Raw genomic sequence first — 23,919 nt, 5'->3', positions numbered from 1 at the left:
CCGTTAAAAGCCTTTGCTTTCTTCACCGGCTTTATTTTCACAAAGAGGATTTTTTTTTTACTTCAAGAATAAAACATCTGGGGTAGGTGGTATCTCTTTTAAACAAATATTGCTTAACGGACACCTATATATTACACAAGCTGCTTTACCTAATAAGAAAGAGACACTTATAAAAAATACAGCGCTCCTCTGGCACATTATTCTTATTTGTTACAACAACAAGGACCATTACACCATACCAGAGCAGTGTCATGTTACCAGCTCTGTTCAATCTGTCACAGACCCCAGTCCCAAAGCACACTCCTAGATGTGCCTCAGCTGTGTCAGATGAGAATAAAGCAAGCAGAAAGGGTCATTTAAAAATTACACCTGAATCAAAACAGTCCCCAAGGAACTTTTGTGATGGTCAGGGAAACAAACAGGCCAATCTTCAAAAAAGAACTGCTGAAGGATTTAGGGCAAATTTCACTCTTGGCAAGAAGAGTCCGCACAAAGCCCTCTATGCCTTCCATTTAGCCCTACTGTGGGTTGCCTGAGGGGAGCAGCCATGCAGAGAGGCCTTATATCCCCTGTATGCTGAGGAGGTCAGCTCCACACCGCACTGAACAAGTCAGAGAGCAGAGGTCTTTGTGGAAGCTGAAATGTCAGACTGAGTGGTGCCAACAGTGCGTGTGGAGTGGCAGCAGCTACGCATGTGGGTTGGGGCCCTGCCCCTAGCCACAGATGCACTGTACCCCTACTCGTGGGGTGGGAAAGGACAGGATTCTTCCCCTTCCAAAAACCCCTGCTTAGTGCACAGTACAAAGCCCAGTAACTCAGGTTTTTGCGGGTGTAAGTTTTGCCAGGCAAAAAAGCTATTTAATTATGAACTGAGAGGAGCCACTTATTAAGTAATGTAGCAAATACACAGAGGCTTTATGATTGTCTGGGCTCTCCCCCCCCCCCCCTTTTTTTTTTTTTTGCACTAACTTACCCTGACAATCAGGATCCACTTAATGAGAGACAGACCAAACCCCGAAATGGCCCCATATCGTCCTGCAGCTGAAGTGGTCAGACAGAAGGACAAGAAAAATCCAATCCAGTTGAAGAGGAAAGCCACTGAGAAAGCAAAGGGAAAGCAATAGGTCAAAATGGCTGGAACCTGAAGCTAGACAAATTCAGACTGGAGATAAGGTGTAAAAATTTAACAGTGCGATTAAACAAACTATTGGAACAATTTACAATTGGATTCTCAACCACTGACAATTTTTAAATCAATACTGGATGTTTTTCTAAAAGATCTGTTCTAGGAATTATTTTGGGGAAGTTGTATGGCATGTGCTATAGAGGAGCTCAGACTAGCTGCTCACAGTGGTCCTCTCTGGCCTTGGTATCTATGCATCTATTAAATGCCTCCTCATATTTTTAGGCTGTCTTCTTCTCGTGTCCTTCCACCACAGATCACAGGTTTTTCCAGTGTTGGGCACATGTGTAGCCCTGCCAAGATCTTTCATAGTACATGTTCCTCCAGGAGCCAGCAGAATAACAGATATTCTATTGTTTGTGTTTCATCGCAGTCACATGTATGTTGGTCATTGGAATAGCCCCACTTCCACATACTGACTTTTGCCTGTCCACTCTTGTTTGGAGGTAATTTAAAACTTCACACAAGTTGTTGCAAGTGAAATGAGTGTTTATCTTTTCCTGTTGGCTTCAATCAGGGTTTCCCCCCAAATCTTTATGAACAGCAGACAAACTTAGATTTAATATCTGATCCTCTGTGCGTTCTGAGCCACGAAAGCCTGCATCCCCTTTTAACTCAGACTACGAGAATGACTCATGACAATTTAGTTACACTATGTATGTGAAGAGCATGAAAGCACTGGAAATAAATGCTGAGACACTAGCCCTTTCCTAAAATACTGAGAGCTACTTCACTTTTAATGTTCATCCATTACCAACTAACTCAATTTTTAAGAGTTCAGAGTATGGGTTTGCCGCCCCCAACCAAGAGAACATAGTCCCAGAAGTTTGACTGAACCAAATAAATAACTAGTTTTCATAAAGAGCAGAGATGTTTTAGGATCTCTCAATGGCATGGTCAGCAGCATACTACGTGAATGAACAGCCTTGGAACTCCTGATCATCAGTTCCCTTTATGCACCCTCCTTTTTGGGGCAGGAGGGAAAGAGGAGGGAGGACGAGAGAACATTCACCATACTTTAGCACCCTCTAGTGGTACATCACAGAGTGGCACTGATGTTTTGTAGGAGTTTCTACTGCTATTACCCTACAGCTAGAAATTTTGGTTTGCATGATGGGATATATATAAGGCAAGAATTGGTTTAGTGAACGAAGAGGTGCATCTCCACAGTCTAGTCACTGCCTTGTGGAGGTGAACAGCTCTTCACAACATGTTATTAATGAGGTTTATAGGGAGAAACAGAAACAGATATTGGGGGATACACTTTAGTGGAAAAAAAAAAAGAAAAGAAAAAGAAGGGGATGGGGTTTGTAATGAAACCCATGACTAACTTGGAGAGTTTGACACCTGCCTGACTAGTCAATCATTTCTAGAGGAGGAAGAGAAATTCTTCCTTTCCCAGAATGTCACACTGGCATATCTAGTTTTTCCAGCTATACACAACGTACATTAAGAGGTTAACTTATTCTTGTCTGGACTGAGGAAAAGCTCAAGGTTCTATTGGGTACTTACTGAAGAATGTTAGCATGAAGATGCCATCGTTTCCTATCCTCAGCTGGTCAGTATCATCAAAATCATCCCGTGCCACAAAGTCATCCTCCTAAAAGTGGAGAGAGAAGGGAATGGAGGGAGGTCAGGTTTAATGCAATCAAAGTCATACAGCAAGCCTGAGGTTATGAGCTTACACAAGATCTTACAGGAAAGGGCTATCAACTTGCAGAGATCACAAAGCTCACATTGCAAGGGTACAGAATATCTTTTCATTCCCTCCTTAAGGACAACAACATTTCTGCATCTCCCTTTGTACCTGAACAATTGCTAAAGATTATATAAGACATGAAATACTGACTTGTCAGGTGAGATTCCCTGTTTTAGGTAGCCCCCCCCCCCCCCCCTTAGAAAAAAGAAAATAAGGATACTCCCAATACCGACCATACAATTTACCTCCTTGTCTTTCTCTAACATTTTCCCTCATTGGGACAACATCATATGCAGTCTCAGTGGGACTCAGGCTCTTATGGGAGAAGAGCTACTAGCATTAGACAGCAGATGCTGGTAGCACTACTACCAAATGTTTGCTGTGATCAAGGAGCACGAGGGAGGAGGGCAGACCGCAACGGAGGAAGAGAAGGAAAATCTCGCCTGTCAGAGACAACGGATTTTATTATTCACAGACCAGAAGAGCCAGTTCAAAAAGTGGTAGGTGTGATAAGGAAAGCCAAGTTACCTAACAAGGTAGGAAAGAAATCAAAATATGACCACCTACTTTTCAAGTTTTGTTCTTATTTGATCACTGGGTAGGATATGGTCTATCTGACAAAGGTATGAAATGAGCCCTGACCTCTGAAGCTTTACCAACTCCCATTTCATAACAATGAAGACACCTGAGCCTGAATGACAGGAACTCACTCGAAAATTGGGTGCTGAGAGATCTTCTGATGGGAGGTACTTCGGAAGTACAAATTAGTAAGTTGTAAGATAAAACAGTAAGGCTACACATGTAGCCTGTATCAGCCTGCCAAATTAATCAGTACTGCATGCACTAGTGCTATTGACATGCCTTACATGATGCCAGTGGACCAGACAAAATGTTTTTCAAAAAAATATTGTAGTACACTGAGAAAACCCCCCAATGAGAAAAAATAAATCAAGATTTTGATTAACAAAGTATTTAGGTTAATTCAGCTGTATAAATTCTACGAATGGACCTTTAGGGACATTCAGCACACAAAGTGAACTTACTCTTCCAGGAACCAAGGGAATGGTAGCTTCAGCCTTACTTCGCTCCGCTTCATCATAACTAGGCAGTGTTGTGGCCACATTATAAGAAGGGGGCCTGGGAAACCCAGACTCATCTTTGTAGTCAAAATATTCTGCAAAGAGAGAGTTTACATGAATTATAGGATATAATATGCCTCTGACACCTGGAATAAGCAGCTCTACAACCAGCAAAGAAAACAAAGTATGAAGAAGATCATGATTTTAAAATTACCATGTATTCTTTGGTGAAAGACTGTAATTTAAACTCACATGTATTGAACTATTATGCCGTAATAGAGAAAACATTAAAGCAAATTTGAGACCTACAGCAGGATACTAACAGACTTCAGAAGGGGAAGGGAATTCACCCTAAATAAATTAGTATGACAGTCATCTTGACCTAGACAAGGAAAAGCAAGGAAAGTTGAAACCTTGTTAGAAACATATGCACGCTATGATACGATATACAGAGGTTCCTGAGCTTTTTAAGGACTGAAACATAGGAGCTCCACAGCAGATACAGAGTATGAACAAGACCACTTTATAGAGGGTGCACAAAGGCACCCTCCCCATCTAAAGCAACAGAGACAGGAACCATGCTGTGCCTCCCTTGATTTCAGTAAGAGACAGAAAGATATATTTTCAAATTTCAAATGATTCTGATGAGTCAAAGAAGAATCCCCATAAGGCAGGGGTGGCCAACCTGAGCCTGAGAAGGAGCCAGAATTTACCAATCTATATTGCCAAAGAGCCACAGTAATACGTCAGCAGACCCCCATCCACTCACCAGCCCCCAGCACCTCCCGTCTGCTGGCAGCCCCCACCAATCAGCGCCTACTTCCCCCCTCCCCGCAATCAACTGTTTCATGTGCGCAGGTGGTTATGGGAGAGAGGGCAGAGGAGAGAGGGCATGGCATGCTCAGGGCAAGGGGCGGAGTGGGAACAGGGCTTGGGGCAGAGCAGGGGGTTGAGCACTGAGCACCCCCCAGCACATTGGAAAGTTAGCATCTATAGCTCCAGCCCCAGAATCAGTGCCTAGGTAAGGAGCTGGATATTAACCTCTGAAGAGCCACATGCGGCTCAGGAGCCACAGGTTGGCCACCCCTGCCATAAGGTCTTCGCCCAAAGGTGGCCAGTTTGTCTGAAAAATATCCCAGTTTCCTTTCAGGGGAAAGAGAAGGGGAGTGGGACAAAGTCAAACGTACTGGTTTTGAACATCAGGCTCTCAGACCTGTTGACGAATTAGAATTTGCAGGGGAAGAGCCTGCTATCATTTACATGTAGAGCCCTGATAGCAGCATGTTTTACAGATTCCCTGTGGAGATATAAAAAAAAATTGTATGTTTCTAGGGTTGTGTGTGTATACTTTACACACCTATTTTCTCCATTATGCAGAGAACCATATGATAAAACTATGCTGTGCCTTTTGCACATGGTAACATGGGCACCCCAGACCATATTGTGTGATCCAACAAGGCCAAGGCTCACGCAGACCCCATCCAGTAGCAAGAAAGAATAGAATTCAAAACCCTCTACCCAGGGAGGCAAAGATCTTCAGAGGTATTTAGGCTCCTAGTGGACAGTGATTTTAATGGAAATTAGGAGCCCAAATACCTTTTGAGGATCTGGGCCAGAAGACTGGCTGGTAGCCAGTTTGCAAGGTCAGTGACCCTGGATGTTTCTCTCTTCAAAGTAAAGAGTTTCTGCCCAAGAAGGCAGACTGAAAGGCACCCATTATCCCAGATTGTCCTACAGGCTGTATGAACGGCAGACCTCTAATGAAGATAGCTGAATTTTTGTATTAAAAAATCATGGCAGGTCTAAAACTCAGATTTTATCCAAAAAGTGCCACATTTGGAATGGATTGTGATAAGGCTGTACACTAAATTCCATTTGGGTTTATGTCTAAGTTTTCAGAGTTTTTTTATTTGCAAATGACAACTTTACTGGTTAATTACCCTTAGCTATTTTTTGAATGTCTATTTACTCCTCTGAGCAGTATAAATTGGGACAGGGAGGGGAGGTTACCACAATGATGGGGCTATCATTTCTTTCCAGTACTATCTTTAATCTTCTCCTTTTCTCCCTCCCCACTTGGTTTCCATATGCTGCCTTTATTGCATCTGATGTGTCTGATTCTCAAATGTGATTTTGACATTTTATTAAGAAAATGTGGGTGGGGGAAATCAGGATCTAGATTATGACTGGCATGAATGTGACAGTTCCTCTGAAAAGTATTATTGGCTTTTAACACAGGTATGATCATGCAGAAAAGATAGCTTCCTCAGGGGCACTCTCCTTGGAAGGGTTAACCAGTCTCCATTCCACTTTTTACCAAGAAATGATCATGTCCATGATCATAATTATCTCTAAAATGAAAATGATATAATGAATGCCACTCCAAACCTTCACGCAGTGCAGAATATGTAGTTTTGGTGCATGCACATTACATCTGTGTTGCATACACACCTATTTCCAGGTGCCAACTGAAGGTGCTGATTACAGTGTAGAAAGTTGTAAATCATAGAATCACAGGACTGAAAGAGACCTCAAGAGGTCACCTAATCCAGTCCCCTGCACTCATGGCAGGACTAAGTATTATCTAGACCATCCCTGACTGGTGTTTGTTTAACCTGCTCTTTAAAAACTCCAATGATGGAGATTTCACAACCTCCCTAGGCAATTTATTCCAGTGCTTAACCCCCCCTGACAGTTCAGAAGTTTTTCCTAATGTCCAACCTAAACCACCCCTGCTGCAATTTAAGCCCATTGCTTCTTGTCCTATCCTCAGCAGTTAAGGAGAACAATTTTTCTCCCTCCTCCTTATAACAACCTTTTATGTACTTGAAAAGGTATGTCCACTCTCGGTCTTCCTGGTTTGGGACTTGGCTACCTTAGAGACTGCCTTTACACCTATACCCAGGTGTGACAGCAGACCAAGTCCCAAGATGTGAACTCAAAGACTGGGGGAAGGGCATTCTCAGAGGCAAATCGCTGGCTGTGGAAACTACTCCCTGAAGCAGGCACCAAAAGCTTGAATTTGTTAGAACAAAAGTGCAAGGTTCATGTTTTGGGGGCAACTTTTTTATCAAACGGGTCTGAACAAAGGCATTTTTTCTAACTTTTCTGATGCCACAGAACACATACAGGATAAGTTACTGAAAAAAAATATAAACGTAGCCTCTTAACAGGTCTATTTCTACTGGAGTTCTGCTCTAATTAGCAGAGAGTAAGAAGATTGCCATGTTATATCTGAGCTGAGCTCTCTTCCAAGCTTTCAGCTACTTTCTTTTCCAAGCTTTCAGCTACTTTCAGCTACTTTTTCAGCTACTTTCTTTTCTATAGTTGCAGATGACGGGTATTTAAAACACTGTAATGCATTCAAGCATTATTAATCTACAGTATCATAAAAGCATTTGTATATACTTTACAAGACAAAAATTCAGCATCATGACCAAGAAAGAAGCCCTGAAAAAGGACAGTAAAGTAACAGACACCAGTAAAGATACTATTAAAGATCACTGGAAGAAGCAAGATATTACTCAAATACCAGATCATTAGAGACCATAAATCCTCACTGCACTACCATTTTCACCTTCTTCTGTATGCTAAGAGCTCTGTAGAAAGTAACCTAAGCACCATTTTATGGAGATGACATCAGCTGATTGCCACCAAGGCATGTTTTCTTTCAAACCACAAATATCCACAGTCTCTTTGGATCAGGTCCCATCCTTCCCAGTCTTAATAGCTGCTGCAGTGTCAGACAGCAGAAAAAGAAAATTTTTTTCTTTTTATTATAGAAAAAGAAACAACTGAAGGTATGGGAAAGAAAACCAAGAGAAAAAACGTTTATTTCCTTGCTGCTCAGTTTACCTGCATTCTCCCCAGAAATGCTGCTGTAAGGTGGAGGGGCATCGTTCACAGTGTGTTCAGTCTCTCCAGGCTCCTCCTCATTCTGCAACTGAACAGAATCATTTACGTTTTAATAGGGCTGAAGAAAACAGACAAATAAATCGGACTCCCTCATAACACAGATAATTACACAATCATGGTGTCCTGGTCAAAATCCAAATGGGTTAGCTACATTCTGGCTACCTAAATTACCCCTGCACTTTCAGGTGCATTTGGCAGTCTCTTCTTATCTTAAACGGTTGTACAGAAATGCAGTGCACTGTTAAACACTTGTCACATTTCACCCCAGAGGTAGCCAAAGTAATCCCATTGGTAGATTTTAATCAATGTGCCAGTTGTGATAAGTCTGTGTGCTAAGTTATATTTCTACATTTCAGGTTCCAGATTGCTACAGAGCATCCATGTGTATTTATTGTTGTACCTTTCTACTTCCTCAGCACTAATTTAAAAGCTATCGGGTCATACTAATTGTGAGAAGACCAAGTTGCATTTGTTTTCATAAGAAGAGGAAATGGTAGGAGACATTCAGTCAAAATCTCCATTACCATCTGTGGCTTTGCTAAGAAAATTGGTGCTCAGCTGAGTTATGCAAAATAAACTGTTTATCAGTCAGTCATGCTGTGGATAAGAGGGATCCAGGGGTGAGATTTGTAACTGTACACTCTGTTTTGGATTAATATATACACACACATAAACAGGCATACAGCTTTTCGTATATACAGTATGTGGCTTGTATTATGTACGGTTTGAAAACATTCTTTGATCATAAAAGCTGGCAATACTGGATTAGGCATGTCCAAAGAAGAGTGTATCAGCTATCATCTAGCTACTTCATTCTTTCTATTGCACATCACTGAATCAACAACACACACACACACTTGCATAACAAACAGACTCTCGGATTTAGAAAGATTTCTTGGGACTGAACCACTTTCCTACATCTGAAGAGATTTTTTTTTAAAATCATAATTAAATGACAGTAACACTGCAAATGGCAATTCCTTTATTAATATCTTCCTTTCATGCATAATAATGCTAATATCCTTGAAGTCGAGACATTTTTCTTCCTGTTCTCTACTGAGACACTCATGACCTCTTTTCATTATAGTATCTGACTGCCTCCCAAGTATTTAAAAACAAAATTCTCTCTCTCTTCCTCTTCAGCCTGCAGAAGTAACAGCTCTATTATTTTTATGGTCAGGTTTCTGTTTTATTTGCACATATATGAAGTCCTTGAAGGTCTTGTTTTACATGAGCTTGGTCTGTGTCTTGTGTTCAGTATGTATTTTTTGCTGTACATACAGTCAACAGCTAAGGGTCAAAGTGCATCCATACTGCTTCTGAAAGTCAACCTCAAAAACTTTAAGGACCACATATTCAAGTAATGTATGTGTGCATTGCAAACATTTGTGTCTAAGTTACTTGAAAATCAGGCCCTAGAAGTTTGCTAGAAAATATTTGGGGATCAGATTTAAAAAAAAAGTTAAATGGACAATCGCATGCCTAATTCAGCTGTAAAATGATCATGATTGCATACACAACAGGTAATTGTGCATGCAAATAGTTAATTAGGTACAATATAAAGTCTCCCTAAATTCCTCAAATCTTCATTCTGGAGATGAATTACTAACTCGACAAGCCTCCAAAAATTGCCATTATTCTGACACAGTGGCTTTCAACCTTTCCATAACAAGTCTCCCTTTTCCATACGAGGATCCCCTCCACATCTACTGAGGTCACCCTCCCCTTCTAGCTAGGATACCACTCATATACCAATATGGGCACACTGGTAGCAACTTTGACCATGTCTACATTTACTAGATCAGCAACTGCTGCAATCAATGCAGTGGTGTCGATCTAGCAGGTCTAGTGAAGACGCATTAAGTCGATGGGAGAACACTCTCCCATCAACTCCGGTACTCCAGCTCCCTGAGAAGAGTAAGGTAAGTCAGCAGGAAACCGTCCCCCGTCAACACAGAGTGATGTAGACACTGTGGTAAATCGATCTAAACTAACTGAAGTAGTGTAACTTAGGTCGATTTATCGCGGTAGTGTAGACCAGCCCTTTCAGGTGGAGAACTCCTGGTCTGACATGAGGTTGAATCACTTCCCTAAAGTGGGGAATTAGTCAAGGTCCAAAATCTGACCTTTATTAAGAGTAAAGAACATCTCTCCCACCCCCAACTGTTCCTGGCCACAAGAGGGAAGAATTAGAAAATATAAAATTTAAAACACTCCTCCCAGAAGAATCTGAACCCACAAAACGTCTCAACTTCTCACTATTCTTCCACTGCAGGCAGGCAGTAAGTACACTGCTGGTAAGTAACCCTATTCCTCCACAGGATATACTAAGGCAATAAAGGCAGGTGGGTAAGAGCACAGGTACCTTTCCTGATTGCTGCAATTCTGTTAGCCTCCCACAGCATAAGCAGATTAACATGATAGCAGCAAGTGCTACTGTTACAATACAACCTTATTTCCAATCCATTTTATAATCAGTGATATGTCACCTAACTTGGCATGTGCACTCACAAATATCCGGTCTGCAAGTACACACTGGGTATTTGCAAGGGTGTGTGTGTAACTGTGACAGCCTGACACTAATTAATAAAGCCTCTCTACCCTCTTGTAACATAGGTACAAGGTACAAACCCAGTTTAGTAAGGCCAGATCTATGCTTAAAACTTTTGCCTGTATAGAAATGTCAGAAGTGTGAATGTTAATAACATTTTGTATACCAGCAAAAGTCTTAGTGTAGACACAGGTGTAGCAGCAAAAGAGCACTTTATACAGTAGGGGGGGTTGCCAGTATAGCTATAACTAAACTAGCACATCTTTTCTAGCGTAGAATGTGTGTTAGATTGCAAGATCTTCAGGGCAGGGACCATCTTTTTGTTATGAATTTGTCTAGTACGTAGCAGAAGGGGGCTGTGATCCCCAACTACAGCCCCTAAGCACTTCCACAATACTACTGCTGCTACGAACTACGACCAATAATAGGTTTTACATTTAACAGATGGGAAAACAAACAAGCAGAGAAAAGGAACTTGCCCAAAGTCACCAAGTAAGGCACTGTCAGAGTAAAAATAAATAAATTAATAAAACAGAACCCAGAACAGTCTCCTGCTCTAACTATTACACCATACTCCTCCCCTCCCCCAATCTAAGCTTAAACATATAACCTAAAAAAAGCTTTTTGATAAAAGGTACTAACTTTATGGCCATGCCCAGCTCATTAAACACTATATTATTAGTCCAAATGCCAAGTAGGTAGGACAAGGTGAAGTAATCTGGGGACAAGGAATGATGCAGGTAGTTTGGTCATTAGGGAAAAATATTCTCAATTTGAAGAACAATTGTATTCTGAAAGAAGGCATCTGAGTTATCACTGCGATATTGAAGAACAGGTTGGAGAAAACACATCAAGTAATCTAGGGAACAATCCTGTAACATGCAAAGGTTCAGGCCCAATGACTCTTCTGTCTTCCCCTTCTATGAAGCATTGGCCCAATTTTAATCCCTGAAAGTTACACTTGAAAATGAAAACCTAAAATGCTACCTAAGAAAACTGCAGCTGTGTAGTCTGCTGAGAAATAAGCTTGCATAAAAATTCATGACATTAACAGCGAATGAGGTAAGGGTCTGGCACACTAGATGTTCTGTTATTACTCTCTGAGTAGCATCACCCGCTATCTTAACAGTGGAAGGAAGTGTCCAGCTAAGCCTCTCTAATGTTTATAAGTAAAAAGAAGGAGGGTGGGGGGAAATTAGAGACTTGAGAGATGTAATCCCAAGGGGAAGGAAAGTGAAAGTGCTGGCTAAATGACATTGTCAAGGTTCCTTCCCCACTCTGAACTCTAGGGTACAGAAGTGGGGACCTGCATGAAAGACCCCCAAGCTTATTCTTACAAGCTTCAGTTAAAAACTTCCCCAAGGTACAAACTTTGCCTTGTCCTTGAACAGTATGCTGCCACCACCAAGCGTGTTAAACAAAGAAAAGGGAAAGAGACCACTTAGATACATCTTCCCCCAAAATATCCCCCGAAGCCCTACACCCCCTTTCTTGGGGAAGGCTTGATAATAATCCTCACCAATTGGTACAGGTGAACACAGACCCAAACTCTTGGATCTTAAGAACAATGAAAAATCAATCAGGTTCTTAAAAGAAGAATTTTAATGAAAGAAAAGATAAAAGAATCACCTCTGTAAAATCAGGATGGTAAATACCTTACAGGGTAATCAGATTCAAAACAGAGAATCCCTCTAGGCAAAACCTTAAGTTACAAAAAGACAAAAACAGGAATATACATTCCCTCCAACACAGCTTATTTTACCAGCCATTTAACAAAAGAAAATCTAACGCATTTTCTAGCTAGACAGGAGTTGGAAAGCTTGCATTTCTGATCTGTTCCCGGCAAAAGCATCACACAGACAGACGGAACCTTTTGTTCCCCCCACCCCTCTGCAGATTTGAAAGCATCTTGTCCCCTCATTGGTCATTTTGGGTCAGGTGCCAGTGAAGTTACCGTAGCTTCTTAACCCTTTACAGGTGAAAGGGTTTTGCCTCTGGCCAGGAGGGATTTTATAGCACTGTATACAGAAAGGTGGTTACCCTTCCCTTTATATTTATGACAGACATAATATTACAAGATATGATAAAGAAGAAAATGCACAAGTGACGTAAGGGGGTAGAAAAATATTCTTACAATTAAGAAGAGTTTAGAAGATTCCAAGGCCTGCAACATTCTAAATAATTATATGAAACAGATTTTCCTTCTAATGAACATGGTACACAGAGATGCCTTGCAGCCTTTTTAATGTTTCCAGGCATCTTAAATTCAACTAAGTGCTCATTAACAAAACAATAAGAGTTCATGTGGCAGGAAGAATGAATCATCAGGCCTCAAGTGGCCCAACATTGCCATGACAGCACTAGTCTTGCATTTTCCATGTAAGATGATGCAGGGACCTAGTACACACAATTAAAAATGCTTTATTATCCGCTCTTTCAAGAGATATTTTCCCCCTTCAGGCTACTAAAAAACTGCTCACAACAGGAGAATTCTGATGTAAGCACAATTTGAGTTAAGTCAGAAGGGGGCTTTTTCATTCACTGATCTAGGCCAAGAGTTACTTTCCCTTTGATTCACTGAAGTCTTTTACTTTAAGAACATTCTTTTTTGTTGGGTTTTAAAGAAAAAAAAAGTTGAATTAAAATGTTAGTAGACAGAGCATTAGTTTTAAAAAAAACATTCAGCTAAGTATTTTCCCCTCAATTACTTAGATATTGGAGCAGTAACATGTGCTGTGGCTACAGTATGTGATGAGGTCCTGGAATATTCCATTCCCAATGAAGCCATGAGCTCACTGTAGGCCATGGGCAAGGCACTCACCCTCTGTGCCTCAGTTTCTCCTTGTGTAAGAGGTGTATAACAATATTTACATATTTCACAGTACTGGTATGAACTTTAACCTTTGTAAAATGCTTTGAGAACTTTGGCTGAATATTTTTCTACTGAAGTGCAGAGTTTTCATTTAATAACTAAAATATTTTTATTTTAGCAATCTTTCAAAACATACTGTTACATGGGCTTCAGATATAGTATCATTTCTAAAATGTCTTTTGATTAAACTCCATGTCTAAGTTACCCACAGATCTCACACACCAATTCCAAACAAGTGTTTAAAAATCCATACCCTGGGTACTGAATAGCATATTTAGATAATGTGTTGTATAGAGAATCAGGAGTAAAATCTGCAGTTGACATACTACTCAACAGCACTACAAGATAGCTTTTGTAATTTTTTCAAAAGTAATCAGATTTCCTACCAAGTTCTAACTCTTAAAAAGCCACAGTCAGAAAACAAGATGCTTTAGAAGAACATCAGCATGTGATAACTCGGGCATCCAAAACTGAATCTAAGAAAAACTAAATTAAATTAGAAGATTATTGCAAATGGAATGGAAAAAGACAAAATGAAATCCATTCTCCATGCTTTTCTTAACTTTTCCAAGTGCAATCCTACAGAATGGAACAGGTGCGGAAATGTCTGAGTAGAATGTCCACAGTCACAAAGCAAACTGTAATCAAACAGAATAGCCTCCAAGAAAGCTTTTGATTTTTTTCTTGTATAAATCATTCTACAAAACTGTGATTTATTACCAGCAGAAATGAACTAATGCAGATCAGTCTCTGATATTACTGCCCTGACAATACGGCAGTGTGCAGCAAAACAAGCTCTAAATAAAACTCCATGCCCAAGTGTTCCTGAAAAAAAAAAAAAAAAAAAAAAAAAATCAAACTAATGGTCTCAAGATTGGTCAGGCCAAATCAAGCACTCAAGATCATCCCTACGACAAGATTTGGGGGTGGGAGGCAAAAAATAAGGAAACAGTTTCTAGCTTCCAAGAGGTATTTCGAAACAAAAGAGAAGTTATAAAATATGCCTTGATTGTGTCCATTTTAACAAGTTCACGATCAAATTAATTCATCCACCATTTTTAATGAGTGAATTTTAAATTACATTTGATTTTAATTTGACATCTTGTAGATATTAAGCCAATACCTGTTTCAGTACTGCTAAACATTAATTAGACCTCTGTGCCTGGAAAGAACAGATGAGCTCTGCAGTCTTGGGCCACAATCCCACAAACACTTATGCACATGCTTAACTTTACTACTGTGACAGGGACTGACTACTCATGGTAGTGAAGTTAGGTGTGAGCATAAGTGTTTGGAGGATTGAAGCTTTAGCAAAAAGATGACAAAGAAGTTTAATTATTTTTTCGAACTCAAACATTCTTGTTTTTAAAGTTCCTTAATATAAAGTTTCCAACCTTTAAAAAATCCAATATCATTTAAATATCATTTAAAACATGCAACAAAGATGACTGCTTTAGCATTTATCCAATAATTTAGTTGTTATCAGTGGTCTTCTATGATTCTTTTCAGAAGAATGTGTTAGTCTGTAGTCACAAAAAGAAAAGAAGTACTTGTGGCACCTTAGAGACTAACCAATTTATCTGAGCATAAGCTTTCGTTTTATGCATCCAATGAAGTGAGCTGTAGCTCACGAAAGCTTATGCTCAAATAAATTGGTTAGTCTCTAAGGTGCCACAAGTACTCCTTTTCTTTCTATGATTCTGTTTGTTCCATTAAAATTTAATCAATCATTTTTTGGAGGGTTAAATCACTAAGAAACCTTTTAATAAAAAGGATTCACAGACTAGAAAAATTACCATTGCCACTAGTTCACAACTGTATATACACATTCAAAGGAAACTCTGATAAGTACCTAGCAACACCCGTGTTACTGGGCAGAATCTACACTGAATATGTATTTCAGTTACTGAAATACATTGCTGACAACTTCTGGTGTGCTCAAGCAGAATTGCTGAACAGTCCCAAAGTGACAACATACAAGAAGCTCTAACTGCAGATAACTTTCATCTAATCTCACATCTCATGCTGTTTCTATGGTAGTGTAAAGAGTTCTTTGAGATTTCTAAAAGGAAAACACTGAAGTCACAGACTGCATAAGAATCAATACCAAAAGTTACAGCCTTTCACCACAGTGAAAATCACAGAAGCTGTGAAAGCCAAGTATAAACAAAACACAAGAAAACACTTTCAACGTATGTATTGCTGACAAATTAGAGACTAGTACAGAGAGCCAATAGCCTCCCTATATAAATGTTACAAGTAATTTCCATTATAAAGCCCTATTTTTGTTCCCCTATAAATCTTTGACTTGAAATGGGATATGACCTAAAACTGCCATATTTACTTTAAAGGCAAAGGAAACTATTTTTGCAATCTATGAAGGAGAAAAAAGAAACATTTCTGAATTTGAGTTAGTTATTTAACATTTGAAATGTTGACTTGTGTGTGACGTTGCTTTGGGTCCTCCCAGCTCAAAATCTCCAAACTTTCTAAATCTCCCTGAAAATTCATGCAAAGAGAAAAAGTTGTAATTAAGCAAAGTGATTAACTGTTTTTTATTGTAGATAATTTTGTGCCCAATTTTATGTCCATTGATTTTAATGAGAGTTGTGGCCCAAAGCTACTCACATTAATGTAACAGGAAGTTTTTTGCCATTCACTTAAATGAGAACAGGATCAAGCACCACAGCCCTGATCCTGCAATTTGATACATGTAAGTGAACCTCTGTAAGGCTCCACCCACACGGATAACATAGAATCATCTGTGGCCTTGTCTCAAAGGACAAAATGGGTGTTTTCTTCAACACTGTTTGCTCAACTGAGTTAATTTAATGCAACTGAAAAGCCATCTTAACACTCATTAAGACACAGGCTAGGTGTTTGTCTACACATGGAGCGTTCTTAACTCCGTAAGTGGACACACTTATTCCAGAATAAGAGTGCCTTGGTCCTGTTTTGCTTTGTTCCAGAATGAGTGCCTTGTTCATAGGTTAAGCAAAACAGGAACAAGGTACTCTTATTCTGGAATAAAGCGTGTCCACCCATGGAGCTGCTCAGGAATAGCTACTGCACTTGAAATTCGCACCCTACCTTAATCCGAAACAACTTTCAAATGTAGACAAGCCCTCCGACCTTCGGGTACATACATACAGAAAAAGCCGTGCACGAGTCAACCACCTAAGCAAGCTTGAATCCAGCAAGCACAGGTAACAATAACTATGAAGACAGTGCAGCGCAGGCGAGCCAAGTACATACCTAGGGTCCGTGCTGGACTTCTACTCCCCGTACTGAAGCCAATATTGTTACTCATGCTAGCTGGATCATTCAAGGCGCCACCCTGCATGGTAAGGCACATGACAGGCCTCTTCACTCCCCTCTATCTAACTCAACTGAGCTAACAAGAGTGAGGAAGAAATAAAAAGCACCCAGGCCCCTTGGAAATTTCATGCCATCAAAACTTCACCTAAATGACAAAAGTAGATTTACCGATCACATCCACTAACTGCAAGAGTTAAATAACAAGGAAATGAATAGTTGTGGACATAATAAATCTAACCGTGCCCACACAATAAAGCATAAAATAAACATGTCCTTTGCATTTGTTTTCATGCCTTAGCAATTAAAACCTCACTTCAACTAGAAAACTGAATATAACCTTAACTACGGAGTTGCTACTGATAACCTTTATATTTAGTTACAATTTCTAAAGACTGCTGGATCTTCCCAGATTAGGTACAGCTACACTGCAATAAAAGACCTGGGGCGCACCCCTGGGCTAAAAATTGCAGCACAGTCATTCAGGCTTGGGCTGGAGTGCAGGCTCTGAAACCATAGGGGAGGTGGGCCTCAGAGCCCAGACTCCAGCTTGAGCATCTACACTGCAATTTTTAGCCCTGCAGCTGAAACCTGAGTCAATTGACCAGGGCTCTGAGATTCAGTGCCACAGGGTTTTTGCAGTGTAGACATAACCTCACCCTGAGCCACTCCAGAGGCTGGAGAGGCCCTCAGCATAACTTAAGACAGCCCTAGAAGCCTGTCTAAATTATGGCAGCTTCATGGGGCTCCCCTATGGGACACAGTGCTACCGAAAATTTCCACAGCACTGTGTGCTATGGGCTCATTCCCAACACATCCCTCCCACTTCAGCCCTCCTCTGGCATGTCCCCTATGCCACATCTTATGAGGGGGGTCCCTGAAAGACCGCCTGAAGCTGTCTTCCGCAGTTACCCTGGCCAGCTCCTGTAAGCTGCTCCAGCCCCTTTTCTCTAACATAAAGGAGATGGAGTGGGGTTGAGGATCTCACCATATATGACTTAAATCTATTGAAGAAATACAGCAGATTCTGAGCCTAGTGAAAAAACAATAACCATATAAAGCAGAATATACATGATTAGATGAATTGTTGCATCACTTTGACAGCACAAGCATATACTATTTTTTATCAGTATCATCTCATATTTGAGCCAATCACAATGCTTAAAAATGCCTAAAGATTAGCTTTTTTTTTAAATCAAAATCAAACACGATTTTTAGGTTTCTCTTATTGGTGAAGTGACTTGGCCTCCAATCGTGCACCGAGACAGGGCTCCTGGCGGATACAGGGGCCTGCACACAGTTCTCAGTAGAGGATCAGTACTGGGAAAGAGGATAGATTTTTATTTTTTTTTCTTACACTGAATTTTACCATTCGTTCCTGTTGTCTTTAGGATATCTAGACAAACCCATTTTTTCTGAAACAATAACTGAAAATAACTTCCTGTTTTTGGAAGAAACACTCTCTTAAAAACATTTTACACATGTGAGTCGTCCCATGACTCAATGGGGTTGTTTAGGTGCATAAAATTCAGCACATGCCTAAGTGTTTGCAGGAGTGGGGCTTAAATTACCATACTGTCCAGGATAATACATCTAAACCCCTTATGGACTTGCCATGGACCAGCCAGTAATTCACCATTGCTATTATACAATCTGAAACCCACTGACAAATTAAAATTAAGAAAAATGTTAAAAGCAGGATTTCCACCCTCCTCTACCCTTTCATAATCCTGTAGTTTAAAAAATTAAGTGTGTGATTTTGAGGTATGAGCCTGTTCTATGGGTTGCTTTCTGGGAGCACAGTTTGTCAGTTGACCAGTTCCTGAAATTAAATATATCCACTGTGGTTATTAACTCAGGGCTATATTTCATGTCATAGTCACAAGTGACTGATTCTGATTCACTGTTGTCATTACAATACATAGCAATATGGAATAAAATTGATTTAAGTTTGACATCTTTAGTGTTAGAAAATGATTCTCCTCATCCTTTCTACAGCTAAATGTCAGCTATGCATCTTTATTTTCATAGCATACGCTTTTGGAGCAAGACAGACTACAGCATACCAATCAATCCAATAACAACATATTTTTTTAAGAGAAGAAAAGAAGAACGGAGGAACTAAGCTTTTTCCCCCTCTTTCTTGCATGTCCCTTAGGGTCCTGAACTCCAATTACATTTACTCTCAAAGATTCTGTATTGCGACAGCCTTTTCATGGTACCTTCCATTTTCTGATGCTCTTTTTGGAGCAGTGACTATCTTTCTAATCTGTAAAATACCAGGAATACTACAGCACCATAGTAACAACAACCCTGTTATGTGCATGGTTAAGAGGTTAGCAGGACCTGGCAAAATGACAGCTTTGATTTCTTTACAGAGAACAGTATAATGTCATTCTTATCAGTCAGAGCGGTAACTAAAGAGTAATACAATATTCTCCTTCTAGGGAGCAGCATGCTTCCTCCCCATATACCCGTATGGGCTCAGGACCCAAGACCAGAATTTGAATCCTTCTGTAACACAGACTATGGCTTCACTAGAAACACTGCACCAGCACAGAGGCAGCACTACATACTGAGCCACTACAGCACTTCCGTGTAGACACCCACGACACCAGGGGTGGGCAAACTTTTTGGCCCAAGGGCCACATCAGGGTTGCAAAACTGTATGGAGGGCCGAGTAGGGAAGGCTGTGCTTCCCCAAACAGCCTGGCCCCCGCCCCTATCTGCCCCCTCCCACTTCCCGCCCCCCTCAGAACCCCCGACCCATCCAACCCACCCTGCTCCTTATTCCCTGACTGCCCCCTCCCGGGACCCCCCCATCCAACCCCCCTCCCCCACTCCCTGTCCCCTAACTGCCCTAACCCCTATCCCCCCCCCAGCCCCCGAGAGGCCCCCCAGGACTCCCATGCCTATCTAACCCCCCCGTTCCCCATCCCCTGACCACCTGCCCCCCAGAACCCCTGACCCATCCAACCCCCCCCCGTCCCCTGACTGCCCCAACCCCTATACACACCCCCGACCCCTGACAGGCCCCCTGGGACTCCCATGCCTATCCAACCCGCCCCGCTCCCCATCCCCAGAACCTCCGCCCCATCCAACTGCTCCCTGTCCCCTCATTGCCCCTGGGACCTCCTGCCCCTTGTCTAATGCCCCCACTCCCTGTCCCCTTACCATGCCACTCAGAGTGGCAGGACTGGCTTATTGGAAAGCCTGGGAGGTGGGTGGGTGCAAGCCGTGCTGCATGCACGGCGGCGTGGCTGCGGGGGAGTGGGACAGCAGGGGAGGAGCTGGGGGCTAGCGTCCCCGGCCAGGAGCTCAAGGGCTGGGCTGGACGGTCCTGCGGGCTGGATGTGGCCTGCAGGCCGTAGTTTGCCCACCTCTGAATTACAGCGATGTCAGGTTCTCCAATTTCTGGAGTGAAGCCACTTCCCTGGGAGACGGTAGCTAAGTTGATGGAAGAATTCTTCTGTGGACCTAGCTATCTAAATCAGGGGCTAGGTTGGCTTAACTATGTCTCTCAAGGGTGTGGATTTTTCACACCTCTGAGCGAAGTAGCTAGGTCGACCTGACTTCTTTGTGTAGAATGGGCCAGACTCTGGCTATGTCTACACTACGGGTGCTACAACGGCACAGCTATGTAGACACTTCCTACAGTGACAGAAGGGGGTTTTTCAATTGCTGTGTGTAATCCACCTCCCTGATTCTTCCATCAGCCTAGAACTGTCTGCACTATGGTGCTTCTTCACATCCCTGAGCCTCGCACCTACGCTGATCTGAATTTTAAGTGTAGACCCGGCTTCTGACTCTCAGAGGCGACATACAGACTAATGTTTAAATACTTTGGGATCCTGAGATAGAAAGTGCTACAGAAGTGAAAATATTAGCGTAAGAAGTTTGGGGTGGAGGGAGTTAAGCCTTTTTAAATATCTGAGACCAAAAAAAAGACTGAAAACTTTCTTAATGGTGAAAACACTTAAAATCTAAAAATATATATTATATATATTAAAAGACTAAATAGAGCTTTATCTAGCTTTTAGACATACATAAAAAACTCTAACTACGGAGTTGAGAATAATCATGAAAAATGTAATCCTAATGGGAAATCATTTTGAAAGTTTAAAGCACTCTGAAAAGAGAAAGTGATGCTTTGGTTTAGTATCTACAGCTTATTACATTGTCATGGTAGTGACACTATAATAAGTAGTAGATAGTAAATATTTCATATAAATTCATTCTTTCCTCAAAAAATCTAATAGGCTTTTCACTGCCCGTACTGTTGGTTTACTTTCTGCACTTCACTTAGCTAGAACAATTAAGACCAGACAGTTTACTTTCCTAGTTCTGATGCACTAGCACAATGATGCAATATTTGAATTACAAATGCAGGAGAATGTTTAAATTCAAAATAAAGCATTATTTTAATTAGAAATGTTTTACTGACAGTAAAACCATTAATTTAATTTCGGGTTTGGTAATTTTCAATACCCGCACACATGAGAAACCTTTATTTTGGAGACTATTTCAGATAGGCCCTTAAAACAACAAAACAAAATTTAAAAAATTATCAAAAGGAAACCTTCTAGCAAGCTCAGGCAGACCCTGGGTCTGCACTGCATAGACAGGAAGAGAAGATAAATACTGTGTGAAACCAAAACTGAAACTAACAGAAACTATGTACATCAGTGGTATGTATGTGCGCCCGCGGACTGACAAGGGAGCCCGGCTGCCAGACAACCAGCCGCGGAAATGCCACACTCTTCTGGAAACATGAATATGTTATAGCAACAGAAAGGTTGGGGACCACTGATATACAGAATCAAAAGATTTTTTGTAATGCTTTTATACTGATCACAATTATTCTCCTTTGTTTAAAGTAATTAAGGCCCCAACTCTACATGTTAGAATGTGTGGATGTGAGGGTCCACTCGTACTGTCAGTTGCAGGACTGAGGCCTTTGTCTGTCTCGTTTAGAGTTATGTGTCTTCAAATATTTTGCTAGACACATGGTCCAAGCCATATACATTGCCTTGCCACAGAAAGCCTGAATCATGTGGAGTGAGGGGATGGAATTCAGCTTCCCAATATGTGGGCAGACTGTGGGGCTCCACTTCAGCTTCTTTATTGTTAATAATAATTATTTGTGTATCACAAACAATATGCTCAGATAAGGAAAGTTTCTGCCCAGATGTAAAAGGAAATCTAGAAGAGGGAAAAACAGAAATTTAAAAAAGATTAACTCTGCTTACGGACATTGAAGAAGAAAGTAGTTTTTAGGAAATATCGGAATAAGATAGCAGCCCTGACGAGTGGGAGATCATTAAATGCAGTAGCTTGCAACGTGGAATTACACATAGACAATTAAGGCCCTGAGAACTGGGATTGGGAGATCATTAAATGCAGTAGCTGCAACATGGAACTACACACAGACAACTAAGAAAGAAAGAAAATTAGCTGAACATCAAGACTAGCAAGATCACTTTAAGTGCAGATCCATCCATTGTTGCGCCCACGTCTCCCCCCGTCTGCAGCCAATGGCCAATTTCATACCAGTCTACAGAGAACTTCCATTCGATCCATCACAGAACAGGCACCAAGCACTGTGTGGCTGCTCGACTCATGCCCATCTTCCCAGGCAGAGCTCAAATGGCATGCAAAACCTTATTCTGACCCTCTGTGCTTGGATAAGTTTATATGTCACATACATTATATTATCTCAACAACATACATCTGAATTCCCAAAATTAGGGGTTTTAGTTTAGAACTCTTCTATCCAAAAGACCTATTATGGAGAAGGTGCTTTAACCCGTCAGCTACAGTGAAAAGTCCAAAACACCCAAATAAATGTTACATCTTCGGTTTAGTTTACTCCTGATTGAACGCTATTATCAGCACCGGGCAAATTCCTCCCATTAAATGATACTGATGCTAAGACAGGATTCTGCTATACTAAGACACATCAGACACCCACCCACCCCCATTCCCCTTGTACACTCCCCCAGGCAGTACTGTGTGTGCATGCAATGCCCCCAGGCGCAGTGAAGCCCCCACAGTGTATCTTGTGATCACACTGCTGAGCGTGGCCTAGCTGATTTTGTGCAGATTTTCATGCCCGCTTGGCTGGGCTGCATTATGGCCAGGACTTCTGTTCCCGGAGGCTGATGTCCAGTTGTTCCCCCAACCTGTAATTGTAGGCGTGCCATGGGCTCTTAGCCAAGGGACAGGCATTGGCTTTTTGAAGGGGGGTTTACAATCCACACCGTAGTTTTCCTTGGATGGTCTCCCGAGCCCAGGCTCTAGGGCGGGTCTCCCGGGCCCCTCCACCCACCGGCGGCCCAGGCTGCAAGTGGCAGGGAGCTGCCAGGGGCAGGAGGAGCGGCCCGGGGAGCCGTGTGTCGCCCTGGGTGCTCGCGGCCCCACGCCCACGGCAGGGGCGGCAGATTCGCGCTGGCCCAGGGCTTGGGGTGCCCGGCAGAGCCCTGGGGAGGCGGGGCGGGCCTGGCTGGCTGTGGGGGTCACCCCCTCACCCCCCGCGGAGGAGGGGCTCTGCTCCCCGCCCCACACCGGGTCCCACGTCCCCACCGCGGCCGCTCCCTACCTCGGCCGGGGCGGGGGAATCGGCTCTCCCCGGAGCCCCATCAGCCCAGCCGTGCGGCCTAGAAAGCCGCGGCGCTCGCGTACCCGCCCTGCCGGGCCTCACCTGCTGGTAGCGGCCACTGCTGGGCTCGGCGGCCGCCGCCGCCATGGCGCTGGAGAGGGAGTGTCAGGCGGAGAGAAGAGACCGGGCGGAGGCCCCGCGGGGCTGGCTGGGGTCGGAGGGCCCAAAGACGAGTCGGGGCGGCTCCGGAGGCGGCGCGGCTCCGCTCAGACCTCCCCCCCCCCTCCCCGCCGGCCTCCCACACTGAGTGGGCGCTGCCTGCCCCTGCTGCGGCTGGAAGCGGAGGATCGCAAGCGCAGCGCTGCCGGGTCCCCGGCTGCAGCCTGCTCAGCTCCCACCGCTTCCCTTCCCCCCGCTGCTGTCACACTCCCTCCCTCCTCCCTCGCTGGCCCGGCCCTGGCGCCTCTCCTGGCTCACTCCTGAGCCCGGGGGCCATCCCTCACACCTGCCCTCAGCCACGAGTCAGCTCGATACTGATTGCGGTTAATCGGTACAAAGGGGAACGAAGGGGCATTCCCAGTTTCCCACCTTCTGCAGGAGCCAAGCACTTTCCTAAGGGCCGGCAGTGTGGAGCCTTCTGAAATTGGTGCCTTGTGCTGTCTGACACCCTGGTGTCATGTCATGTCATACTAGATCCATCCTAGGGC

The 23,919-nt window shown here is 42.6% G+C and overlaps 1 protein-coding gene across 1 annotated transcript in view; it reads right to left on the bottom strand.

Moving 5' to 3' along the window:
• The window catches only part of NDFIP1 (Nedd4 family interacting protein 1), a 33,841-nt gene extending 10,207 nt beyond the window's left edge, over positions 1 to 23,634 (bottom strand). The window contains exons 1-5 of the mRNA XM_073355697.1: positions 23,315 to 23,634; positions 7,817 to 7,904; positions 3,926 to 4,056; positions 2,696 to 2,783; positions 974 to 1,098 (exon numbers count right to left, since the gene is read on the bottom strand). Of these exons, the coding sequence (XP_073211798.1) occupies positions 974 to 1,098; positions 2,696 to 2,783; positions 3,926 to 4,056; positions 7,817 to 7,904; positions 23,315 to 23,359 (477 nt within the window). The 5' untranslated portion in view covers positions 23,360 to 23,634. The remainder of the gene's footprint in view (positions 1 to 973; positions 1,099 to 2,695; positions 2,784 to 3,925; positions 4,057 to 7,816; positions 7,905 to 23,314) is intronic.
• Between the last annotated feature and the right edge of the window lie 285 nt (positions 23,635 to 23,919).

Source organism: Lepidochelys kempii, chromosome 8, assembly GCF_965140265.1.
Source record: "Lepidochelys kempii isolate rLepKem1 chromosome 8, rLepKem1.hap2, whole genome shotgun sequence".
In the NCBI taxonomy this organism is placed as follows: Eukaryota; Metazoa; Chordata; order Testudines; family Cheloniidae; genus Lepidochelys; species Lepidochelys kempii.
The sequence above is the reverse complement of the archived record's forward strand: the minus strand, read 5'-3'. Positions and strand labels throughout refer to the sequence as shown.